General features: G+C 43.0%; 1 protein-coding gene across 4 annotated transcripts in view; it reads left to right on the forward strand.

Moving 5' to 3' along the window:
- Nucleotides 1-13127, forward strand: part of KDR (kinase insert domain receptor) — a 115541-nt gene that overhangs the window by 13162 nt on the left and 89252 nt on the right. For 3 of the 4 annotated variants that reach the window (XM_033945291.1, XM_033945273.1, XM_033945281.1), the window contains 3 exons: nt 2501-2697; nt 5083-5207; nt 10271-10439. In XM_033945291.1, the coding sequence (XP_033801182.1) occupies nt 2501-2697; nt 5083-5207; nt 10271-10439 (491 nt within the window). Of the gene's footprint in view, nt 1-2500; nt 2698-5082; nt 5208-10179; nt 10440-13127 lie in introns of those variants that run through there. The other variant, XM_033945300.1, reaches the window with a different exon arrangement.

The raw sequence follows: 13127 nt of genomic DNA on the forward strand, positions 1-13127 counted from the left end.
ATGCTTAGCTTGGAGGTCACCCACTGTTGAGAATATGCTGCCTGCTTGTTCTGGGATAAAGCACAGTTACTTACCGTAACAGTTGTTATCCATGGACAGCAGGCAGATATTCTCACAACCCACCTTCCTCCCCTGGTTGGCTTCTTAGCTAGGTATCTGAACTGAGGTTCCTCACAGGAGTCGCGCGTCCTAACTCGGGCAGGAAGGGACTCGCGCATGCGCAGTGCAGCACTTGGAAGCTTTTACAAAGATCTTCAAGCAAGTATGCTTTCGAGGCTGTCCACTGCGGTGCTCCGTTGGTGACGTCACCCACTGCTGTCCCTGGATAACAACTGTTACGGTAAGTAACTGTGCTTTTCCTGCCCCATTAGAGTTGTCCAGAAAATCCCAAAGTTGGAAAACTCGCGCAAATTCTTACCTATGAGCGTCTTTACTACTACTAGTTACTAATAACTGGTAAAATAAAACTTCTTAACAACCCACATTGATAACTTTCTCCCTATAGGTTTAGATAAGAAAAATGGTATTTACAGGCATTTGTGTTTGCATGTGCACAATATACATGCTAAAAGTTCATGTAACCGCTATTCTGAAAATACCTGCTTAACTTACATAGTGCATGTTAGGTGCACCAAACCCCAGACCTCTAAGATCTGCTACTTATGTTCCTGTGCCCAATCTATGGAACATCACTGGCTGAAATCTCACGCTCATGCTGATTTTGTTAACTTCAAATTTCTTCTGACCTCCTTCCAATCCACCCTGTCACTAGCCAAACAAGTCTACTATGCACACTTGAATGATTCTCGTGGATCCAACTTTCACCGTCTTTTTACCATGCTTGACTCTCTGCTCAAAGTGTCCTCACTTCTGACTCCTCCTTCACTTTCTCCCCAGGCCATGGCTGAGTACTTTCACAACAAGGTTCATAGAATTAACTTTGAGTTCTCGACCGAATTGCCTCCGCCGCTCCATCCTCCCATCCGCTCTATTGACTATCTGCCAACCCCTGCTGCCTTTTCTTCCTTCTCTGAAATCTTGAAGGAAGAAACTGCACATCTTCTCTTCTCCTCCATACTCGCTACCTGTTCCTCTGATCCCATCCCCACCCGTCTATTGATCAACATCTCTCCTACTGCCATCCCCACAATCTGCCATATCTTCAACCTATCGCTCTCTACTGCAATTGCACCTGATGCCTTCAAACATGCCGCTCCTCAAAAAAAACCCTCGTTAGACCCTATCTGCCCCCTCCAATTATCTTCCTGTATCCCTCGTCCCCATCTTATCCAAGCTACTTGAATGTGCTGTTCACCGTCGTTGTCTTGACTTTCTTTCATCTTGCACCTATTAGATGCATATGTTCCCAGTTAGGCTAGTATTCTATAAAGAATAGGCTTCTACTAGGCATCCTGTGATAGAACTGCCCTTTTAATATGGGACAATTGTCAAGCTATTAGTGCTTGCTAATTCCCAAGTTTTTTTGTTTTTTTTTGGTAACACACTTTGGTAAAAGGAGTCCTTTAGTGAGAAAACTTGTAAAGGACTTGTAAAATGGATGAAAAAATGAACAACAACATTTGAAACATACCAATGGCAAATGATTTGATGCTTGGGCAGCTCCATGCTTGAATTATCCAGGTAGATGGGAAAAAGAATAATATAGGCAGCAATAGGGTTAGGAGAATGGAAGACACTGGTAGTGGAGGAAAGTTAAATGTGCATGGACCTATAGAAGTCAACAGCTGGAGCCCTGTAATTGGATTTTAAGTTGGCTTGATGAAAAAAAACCATGGAATAAACACATGGTGGAACAATGATGGCGTGATAACAAAGTGATTACTAATGTCGGGTGAGAACTGGAAAGAAACCAAACAAACCAAAGTCTACAATACATTTATTGATATAGCAGGGAATTTTTTGCCTTGTAGGAAGTAATGTGGGAGGATGAAATTCTTTTAAAGATGAATGATCACAGATGTTTTAGGTGGACCAGAAAAAAAGATAGCAGTGATGGTTTTTTAAGCATGTGGAAAGAGTACAGAGGCAGGTTTTGAAGTGAATAGGATTGCAGGAAGTAAGAGGAAAATAGAAGATGTATTGCCTACCTTTGCCTAAACAAGGGTGAGATCCTTATACAGTAGACTCTCAGTTAACCAGCACCCTTGGGGATTGATAGATGCTTGATAAATGTAGTTTCTGGTTGCTTGAGAGTTACTATTAAAAATAGGCCTAACTAATACTATACTCCATACACTATGCCATATCATAACTGTTCCAGACAAAATCCCGGACATGTGGTAGGCAAAGCGTGGGAGTACTCAGGTGTGGCGTGCCAAGTTTACATTTAAATTTACACAGGAAATTGATTTTATTTTCATTTAAAGTATTACAATATTTCATAGATTTTTTTTTCTTGTTACTTGAGAGTTCTGGTTCTGTATAAAACATTACTTTGGTATTTTGAACAATAATAATTTCACAAAATGTGTTTTCTTAGAGGGCACAGATCTTTGACATGGTCAATGCCAGGGAATGAGAGCTCTTCAGAAAAACGAATCATTGTGAGCGCCTGCAGTGATGACCCTTTTTGTGAGACTCTTACTCTGGTAAATGCAATAACTGATGACACAGGCACTTACAAGTGCTTTTATGAAGACAGCCAAGCAGATGCAAGAATAACTATCTATGTTCAAGGTAAGTGAATAAAAATATGATTTCTTGAGTCTTCTGTATCTCTGGGAGAAAAGTTGAGAAATACTGGCTTTCTGTGATTCTGTGGCCATGGCAACCACTTCAAAATCTGGTTCATGGTGCAGAATTGGCCATTTCCCACAAAATCACAGGAAATGGCAAACACTACCAGAGCTGTCTTCCATGCTGGGTACAGCTGCAGGAAGAAGTAACAAATTAGGAGTATGACCGCACGTTTCCTCCTCTCAATTTCTGGGTCCTTTCTCTTTCTCTCCCAGTCCTTGAAATATCTCTCTTCCTGTTTCCCACCCCCTCTCTATCTTTCTGCATACCAGTCCTGGATTCCACTATCCCTTCCCTGTGCCAGTCCCCCAAACTCCTTCTTCTGCACTCTTAGCCTGCCAATTCTCCCTCCCATACCATCCTTTTTAGGAGAAGTCTGGTACAGTTCCTCAAACATGGTCCACTTTCTCTGCTGACCTGGGCCAGTCTTATGGTAAGCACAAATCATTTCAGAATGTCCTGTGAGATTGCAGACTATTAAATAATTCAAACCATGAACTTGGTGCTGATATTCAGCAGCACTTAACCAGGCAGTACCACTGAATGTTGGCTTTGACCAGCCCCTCCCCAAAACTGAGCAAGTCAGAGGTGGTATAGGGAGCAGTGTTGGGGAAGAACTGGCAGTTAAGTGGGTGCCAACAGTGTTCAATGTCAGGACCCACATAGCACGTCAGGACCCACATCGCTAAGCGACTGAAATTGGGACAGCTCAAAAGCTGTCTGAATTTTGGCTGCATAGCTATATGGGCCCCAGCACTGAATATCAGCTGGGACACACCCCTGGTTCAGCGCCACACTCCGGGACCTCCCGTCTCCCTCCTATCCCTGCTACTAACTCTGCCCTCAGGCAGGAATACTCTTTAGCTGCCGCTGCATTCACACACACAGAGACAGAAAATGACACCTGGTCATCTGGGCCTGTTAAGCCATGCCCACTTCTAGAGATCTCTTCTTCTTCCTGCCCACTTGCCTTTCTAGAAAAAGTGAGTTACAAAATGGGAAAATGCAAGCAAGCAAGCATGGGCAAAAGACAGCCCTTGGAATAAGCAATTTTTGCCAATGGTTGACAGCTCGAAGAGCGCTTTGGCAGTACCATATGGGACACCATGAGCATATTTTTTGGGTGGAGGAAAGGAAGCAGAGAAGGGTGAATTGTTACAGGGTTTTCATTTTGGTCCACAAGTTGGTAGTCATCTAACTGCTCAGACCAATCAAGAAAAGAAAAATTAGAGAAAGGGAAAGAGCTAGCACTGGTGGTGGTATAGGAGAGTTGGAGGTGCACTAAAGAGGAGTCTGGTCTGGAATCACCAAGGGGAAAAAAGTGTTGGATACAGGTATTTTTATTTCTTTCTTTCTAAAATTTCTTAACTATAGGTAAGCGGTTTACAGCATAAAACATTTACAATGATTCAAAGAGCAACATATAACAATAGCAGGGAACTACAGTAGGATTACATATCATCAACTGTTAATGAATCAAGAGCATTATTTATAGTTCAGATTCCTCTTTAAACATCTCCCTTCCACATAGCATCAGAGAAAAGAGCAAACAAATAATACCAATTTTCCCATCCTATCAATTGTCGCATCCTACCAATGATAATTCTACCAGTTGTCACCCTACCAATTGCTGTTCTACCAACTGACTTCCTATTAATTGTCGTATATCCAGCGCTGAATATTGATCGAACTTTATCTTTTTACTGAGTTTTCCCCCATGTCCAAGTTTCATCCTATTCCATTAATTTTTCAGAAGGCTATTTTGGCCCCAGTCAGGCAGACATTCATTTCATCTCCCTTTGCGTAATTCTTTCCAACTTTCATTGGGTTGGAAATAACAATGCAAAGTCTTTCTTCAGTTCATTCTATATCAATAGAAGACAAAAACATGAAAACAATTACATATCCCAAACCACCATTTGCTTCTTTGTTACTATAATTTTTTTTTTTACTGAGGCTGTAAGCATCTCATAACAACTTAAATTTTACTTCCTATCTCTACTTGTCTCTTGTTTGCATTCCCCTCAGGTTTCTCTACTATGTTAAGGGCTCCTTTTACAAAGCCACGTTATCGGTTGCACTAATTTGCTGTCCGCGCTAGTTGCTACCGCCTCCTCTTGAGCAGGCAGTAGTTTTTCGGCTAGTACGGGGGTTACCGCACGCTAAAAATGTGCGTGTGATAAAGCCACTAACGCTGCTTCGTAAAAGGAGCCCTAAATATATTATTTTTAAGCAAACATCTGCAAATTTCACTTCAAGTGAAAATGAGTATTTTGTCATGTCATTAATCCATCAGTAAATAAAAGTTTCTTTATTTTGTTCCAGATCATAGATCTCCTTTTGTACTTTCCCATAATGACCAGGCTGATGTTGTGTTTATCAGAGAAAATGCAACTGTGACAATCCCATGCCTTGGAAATGTGCCAAACCTCAATGTGACATTGAATACGGTAAGAAAAGATTTGTTTACCTCTTTGTTTGAAGACGTGAGATCAAATTTTAAAACAATGGAGACCCCCTGCTCCACTGACCCAATCCATGCAAACTCCAACACAACCCCACAATCCTCCCATCCAAACCCGATACAGTTCTATGACCCCCCTCCCAACCAGGACCATCCCAAGCCAGAAATGTGCCCCATGTGACATGTCCTCTAAAGCAGTGTTCTTCAACCTTTTGACACCTATCAACCGGCGGAAATAAAATAATTATTTTGTGGATCGGCACCGGTCCACGGACTGACAGTTGAAGAACACTGGGCTAAGTTGTGGGCCAGACCCCGCCCATCTCCACCCAATCTCTGCCCTAGACCCCGCCCCCATAATAGTACTAATTGTAACATCATTTTTTCCATTCATGTTTCATATATACACAATATGAAATTAAACTACACAAAGCACACGGTATGCTTCTCAGTATTTATTCCTCCAAAACACAGATAACCCCATGCAAATAAGGGACCAAAAATGAAAAGTACTAATATATACAAACAGACCCTAAGATGCAAGACTTTGCATGCAGTACAAACCCAAAGGAAAAGAAACAAATGCATTTCTTCCTGAACAGACTGCAGATGTAAATCAATCACTAAATTAAAAAATAAAAAGGAACATAACAACCATCTACAAGAGTACATAGTATGCCAGTAATACACATGATGTTCCTTTTCATTGCTGCCTTTGTTTGCCTATTTCATCTTTGTATCATGCTTGTTTTTCCTGTTGACTCCATAATAAAAATGATATTAAAAAAATTCAAAAATAAAATCATTCCCCTTACCATTGTTGTCTCCCTCCCTCCACGCTGTTCCTTGCCTTCTGGCCATTTTATGCCGCCCCCAGTATTATCTTCGGGCCGGCCCCCTCTTCCTCAGTGCTGCAGTGCACAAAGCCGTGGGCAGCCACTCCTCGCGAGTCCCGTGCCTTATCTGTAAGCCTTCCCTCTGACATTGCAGGTTCAGGCGTAGGACGTGCGTAGGAGTCTTTGCCCATGGCTTTGTGCACTGCAGCACTGAGGAAGAGGGAGCTGACCCAAAGACAACACCGCATCGATCGCACCGTGCATTGGCGGCTGAAGAACACAGTCTCAGGCCCGATGCAGACCGGCATCGGTCCATGGCAGTTGAAGAACACTACTCTAGAGCTCCAATCCCTCCCAGTACATCACAGCCAAGAAGGGAAGACAATAGATAGGTTACAGTTTTGGAAACTCTGTCTCCCTTATGCCCTGTGAGGCCACACTATCCACATATAGCTCACTATGGCCCTGCGCACAATCCCTGACACAATTCTATGATCACAATCCGGAACCTTCCCCCAATACTGCCAACCTCATACCTGCCAGGAAAAAAATGCCCTGACAGCAATACCCTATCACTGAGGGCTACCCTCCCCCACCCCCTGACCTCCCGGGACTCACCTGGGGATCAGCAATGATTGGCAGCATTCCCAGGCAGCAACAATCCTCCTCTGCTGCTACCCAGGTTGATGTTGCAGTTGATGACCCCCTCGCAGTAACCTTGCATATCTTCTAAAATAGAAGGATGATCTCATAGTGGCATTATCTAAAGACTACCACTGCAGTTCATTGGTGCAATTTGGGAATTCAGCACTGACCTGGAAATCAGCAGAGGAGGATCACTGCTGTCTGGGTCCACTGCTCACCATTTCTGGTTTCTTGTTGAGTCTTGGGAGGAAGCGGCTGGAATCGAAGTAAGGGGGAGATAAGCTACAGAGAGGATGGGGATTTGCTGGCAGAGGGCATGATTTTCTTGGCATGGGTGGGGTTGGTGTGTTGGGGCTGGGTTATTGGGGGGACGGTCTGGATTGGTATCGAAACTGCAGGGGGTCATGACATTATGCCAGGGGTTATAGGTGTTCAGTTCAGGAGCAGACAGGGTGTGTGACTGGGGGATATTAGTAGGAAGAATTGTATAAAGGAGGGGAGAGCATTGCTAAACCTCCATTGACATTGTGCTGTGCTCCTAGACTGCCAGAGGCAGCTGCACTTACTGCCACCTCTTGAATGTGTGGTAGCTGTCATAGCTGGCCACAGGTGCTAGTAACGTGGAGGGCCTTTTTCAAAAAGGACGTCTAAGTCCAATTTGGACATTTCCTGCTAAACGTCCAAAGTCGGTAGAACAGAAATGTCCATTGTTGAAAGCTGAACTGCTAGACGACCAAAAATATTGGGTTTTATTTTTTTTTTTAAATTGTCTACTTGGATGTCTAGGCCAACAGGATATCCAACCTTTAGGATGCCTAACTTGATACCCCATTTTCGACCAAAGAAACATTCAAGTTGAAAACGTCCAAAACCAGATCATTTGAACGTGGGAGTGGCCATCATTGTAATGGACTGGCCACAAAGACATGCCAACAGAGCAGTGGGACACCTTGGAAAGCACTGCTGTGAACTTCACATAAAGAGTGCCACAAGTACATCTCACCATATATCCCTTCTAATTTATGCTGAGCCCTTCCAAACTCTCCCCAAACCTATATGACCCACCGGTCTAACACCCCAATAGCTCTCATGGCTATAGGTGGCACCTATATGGCAGAATAATAGGATTTTGGTGAGCTCATATTTTTCACCATTAATGTAGCAGTTGGAGTGGCTTATGGGCCTTTGTCCTCCTCTCTATGGTTTACTAACCCATCCACCAGCTCTACTAGGATTTCCAATACCAAGTGCTGCTGTTCTAGAGACAGGTGTGTATTCTTTCATTCAGATTTTTTTTGGGAGTGAGAGGGGGAGATCATACCTTAATGTATCCAGTTGTCATCTGCTCAGTTTGGGTCCCTTTGTGGCCCTTAGATGCTTCTAAAAGCTCCAAATGTCTAAGCAGTGGCGTAGAAAGGATGAGTGACATCTGGGACAGTGGCACACCTCCCGCCCTCTTCCCCACCCCCCCTGCTGTGTACACGCCCCCCTTCCCTTCCCCATCCTTTTTAACTTCTCCAGTGCGAGCAGCATGCCCACGTCGGTGTCAGCTTACCCTTTGATGTCACTTCCTAAGTGTGGATCCCAGAAGTGACGTCACAGAGAGAGTGCCGATGCTGATGCCGACGCGGACAGCAAACTCACCCCAGGGAAGTAATGGTACTGGGGAACGCAAGGGGTGCATGGCAAGGAAAGGAGGAGGAGTGCTGTGCCCTTAGGAAGACCGCTCCATCCCCACCCCCTTACTTCGCCACTGCGTCTAAGTTCCATTCAGGATGTCTTGCCCATAACATACCTCCCAGCATGCTCCTTGGAACTCTGAACGTACAGTGGGAGAAACGTCTTGCTAGATGTCCAGAAAAAAGGGTTTTGATTATCGGCACTTGGACAACCTGGCAATTAGGATGTCTGAGTGCCGACTTTGGTGGTCTTTAGGATGTTTTAGTTTTTTTTTTATTGTGAGCCTCATAGTAACATAGTAAATGACAGCAGATAAAGACCTGTGTGGTCCATCCAGTCTGCCCAAAAGTCACATTCATTTTTGAGGCAATGTTAAACCAACAATCCAGTAATTATTCATGTTATTTACTGAGCTCCATTTTACTTGCTAGGTTCCACTCTTAGATGTTATTCCCCTCTCTCCTGAGATAGGCATGAGTTGTACTCCAGCTATGGTAAAAGTGTGCATTCTTGCTCCTGATCCATATTGTTGCACATGGGAAACAGGAAGTAGAAGTCTGCCTGGCATCAGCCACACTGCCCCACCGCTGGAGTCACTGTCCAAGCTAACTCCCAAGCTATCCCAATCCGTCTTGCCATATACTGTAGTCAGACTGTAGCAGTACCTCCTTCTGGCATTGGCTGCACTGCTGGTGCTCTCTTTTAAGCAACACTCGTGCTCATCATAAATGAAGCTTAAGCTCTTGATCTGTAGAATTTTGTGTCAATACTGTCTTCTTTTTATTATTCAGGGATTCTTTGTGTCTATCCCATGCTTTTTTTTTTACTCCATCACTGGTTTTGCCTCTACCACCTTTCCAAGGAGGGCATTCCAAGCATCCACCACCCTCTCTGTGAACAAAGTATTTTCTGACGCTCCTCCTGAGTCTACCACCCCACAATTTCATCTTATGTCCTCTAATGAGTTTTGATTATATATGCACAGCGACTATATTCCTAGTGTTTTCGGGGGGAGAAAGATGATGTTTAATCACCACTGACTCCTCTTTTTTTTTTTTTTGTTAGTTGTTATATTTATGACCTCAGTCTTCAGCCTCCTTCTGAAGTTGATGACCCAAAATAAGTTTCTAGGCTATTTAGAGGAGGCCTAGTGGTTAGTGCCACAGGATTTGATCCTGGGAAACTACATTCAGTTCCCACCACAGCTTCTTATGACCCTGGGCAAGTCACCTAACACTCCATTATCCGCTAGAGACACAGAAAGTATCTGCATACAATATGTACAGCGCTACATATGCCTAGTAACGCTAAAGAAATTCACAGTTGTAGTAATTGGTCTCTGTAAATTCTGGTATTCTTTAAAGTCCCTGCATGTGGGTGGCATAAAATTATGTTTTTTTCTTATCACCACACATGTAAACCTTGAGGTAATTTAAGAACCTAAGAATAGCCATAATGGGTCAGACCAATGGTCCATCTAGCCCAGTATCCTGTTTCCACAGTGGCCAATCCAAGTCACAAGTACCTGACAAAAACCCAAATAGTAATAAGAGGCCTTTTACTACTACTACTACTACTACTTATCATTTCTATACCTTTTATACAAGTATAACAGGTTTTTAAATGTAAAAAAAAAAAATCCTTTATAAAATTATCCCTAAATGATTAAAACAAATTAGAAGCTCTTATAAGGGTTCATTTTGCATAGATTTGTTTTGGTTTGAAATGGTGCAACCTTTAAAAAATATTGCACACTTTTACAAAATGAAATGTATTTTACTTTTATCTCGATTCCAGTGTATATGTTCTGATCACGCAAGCGAAAATGAACTTCTGTCCAGGAAACTGCATTTTGAGCTCACTTCATCTATTCTTGATATCTCATCAGAAGTATCCAGATGGAGAATTGATTCCTGATGGTGACAGACTCTACTGGGATAGTCAAAAAGGATTCACTGCCCCTAGCAATCTGATTTATTCATCTGGCCTTATTTTCTGCAAAACTAAGATAGATGGGAAAAGCTACTCCTCGTCCATGTATGTGGCCACGGTTATAGGTAAGACTTTGTGAGAATGATGCATTATAGACCAGACATAGGCAACTCCGGTCCTCGAGGGCCGGAATGCAATCGGGTTTTCAGGATTTTCTCAATGAATATGCATAAGATCTATTTGCATGCACTGCTTTCAATGCATATTCATTGGGGAACTCTTGAAAATCCGATTGGATTCCGGCCCTCGAGGACTGGAGTTGTTATAGACTGTGCATATAATTTGATAAAAAATTTAATATGTATGTAGCATGTCTAATTCTATGTAACATACGAGTATTTAACTCTATACAAAATTCTGTGTAACAATATGTTGATTGTAATCCACCTAGAACTCTAATGAAGATTCGGTAGGATATTAGATTGCACATAACTTAAAATTTCATCTTCTGAACTTATGTGTTAACTGCTTCTGCTTTAGGATATGTGGAAAAAGATCATCAGTTCGAACTGTAGTGCAGGTATACATTTATCTGCTTTTTGATTATTGCAATTTGTTGTTAGTATGTTTGCCAAAGAAATAACTACCCCCCCCCCCCTTTATGAAACTGTGATAAAAAAACAGTAATGCTGCTTCATAAAAGGAGAGGAGGTAAGAGCTGTACAGATTGCACAAAATACTGCTGCAAGGCTTATTTCAGGATTTCCTTGTTATGGTCATATTATACCGATTCTTAAATAATTACATCGGTTGCCTATTTATTAGCATATTAAAACCCTGACATTAATTTTTAAAATCCTTCATGAGCAGCAACCTCTTTGTTTAGCTGCAACTTTAAAAGTTCATGTTCCAGGGAGGCCTTAGTAACATAGTAGATGACGGCAGATAATTACCCGAATGGTCCATCTAGTCTGCCCAACCTGATTCAATCTAAAAATTTGTTGGGGGGAGGGGGGTTCCTTCTTCTTCTTAGCTATTTCTGGACAAGAATCCAAAGCTCTGCCCGGTACTGTTCTTAGGTTCCAACTACTGAAGTCTCCATCAAAGCTCAATCCAGTCCATCTACACCATCCCAGCCATTGAAGCCCTCCCCAGTCCATCCTCCACCAAACAGCCATATACAGACACAGACTATGCAAGTCTGGCCAGTACTGGCCTTAGTTCTTCAATATTTACTATTACATTCTGATTCTGTGTTCATACCACGCTTTTTCGAACTCCATCACCATTTTCCTCTCCATCACCTCTCTCGGGAGCTCATTCCAGGCATCCACCACCCTCTCCGTAAAGAAGAATTTCCTTACATTGCTCTTGAGTCTCCTACCCCTCAACCTCAAATTATGTCCTCTAGTTTTACCATTTTCCTTTCTTTGGGAAATATTTTGTTCTACGTCTGAATCATATCTCCCCTGTCCCTCCTTTCCTCTAAGGTTTACATATTCAGGGCTTCCAGTCTCTCCTCATACGTCTTTTGTCGCAAACCTCCTATCATTTTTGTCGCCCCACTCTGGACCACTTAGCATTCAAGTAGCCATGCGTTACTTGGGGCTCCTTTTACTAAGCTGCGATAGCGTTTTTAGCGCACGCAGGATTTTAGCACACGCTAAACCCGCGCTATGCGGCTAGAACTAACGCCAGCTCAATGCTGGCATTAAGGTCTAGCGCGCGTGGCAATTCAGCGCACGCTAAAACCACTATCGTAGCTTAGTAAAAAGGAGTCCTTGATGTTCTGGATTTCAAGCAAATAAGATTAGAGATGTATAGAGAATCAATCTTTATGGTCGTGGGACCTAAATTATGGAACGCAGTTCCAAAAGACTTAAGATTAATTGATTCTTTAGATGACTTCAGAAAATCTTTAAAAACATACCTGTTTTATCAAGTGTTCCTGTAATATTATATTACTTGGGCTTATTGATACGAGACTTAGGGGTGATCATCAGTGAGAACATGAAGACTGCCAATCAAGTGGAGCAAGCTTCATCCAAGGCAAGGCAAATCATAGGTTGCATACGCAGGAGTTTCATCAGCCGTAAGCCTGAAGTCATTATGCCATTGTATAGATCCATGGTGAGGCCCCACCTGGAATACTGTGTGCAATTCTGGAGGCCACATTACCGTAAGGATGTGCTGAGACTGGAGTCGGTCCAGAGAATGGCCACCCGGATGGTCTCGGGACTCAAGGATCTCCCGTACGAAGAACGGCTGGATAAGTTGCAGCTATACTCACTCGAGGAACGCAGAGAGAGGGGTGACATGATCGAGACATTCAAGTATCTCACGGGCCGCATCGAGGTGGAAGAAGATATCTTCTTTTTCAAGGGTCCTGTGGCAACAAGGGGGCATCCGTGGAAAATCAGGGGCGGGAAACTGCACGGGGACACCAGGAAATTCTTTTTCACTGAAAGGGTGGTTGAACCCTGGAATAGTCTTCCACTTCAGGTTATTGAGGCCAGCAGCAGGCCTGATTTTAAGGCCAAATGGGATAGACACATGGGATCTATTCACAGAGAAAGGTAGGAGAGGGTCATTGGGGTGGGCAGACTGGATGGGCAGTGGCCCTTATCTGCCGTCTATTTCTATGTTTCTATGTTTATTTGTACTAGTCTTATAGCCTGTTACATTAACGGGTGCTAGAATATATGTGTGTGTGTCTGTCTTTCTTTCTCTCTCTCTCTCTCCTTAGCCGCTTTCTGTATTTCTGTCTTTCTTTTTCCTCAGCTGTCCACCCATTCTCCCTTCCTTTTACCTTC

Source organism: Geotrypetes seraphini, chromosome 1, assembly GCF_902459505.1.
Source record: "Geotrypetes seraphini chromosome 1, aGeoSer1.1, whole genome shotgun sequence".
Lineage (NCBI taxonomy): Eukaryota > Metazoa > Chordata > Amphibia > Gymnophiona > Dermophiidae > Geotrypetes > Geotrypetes seraphini.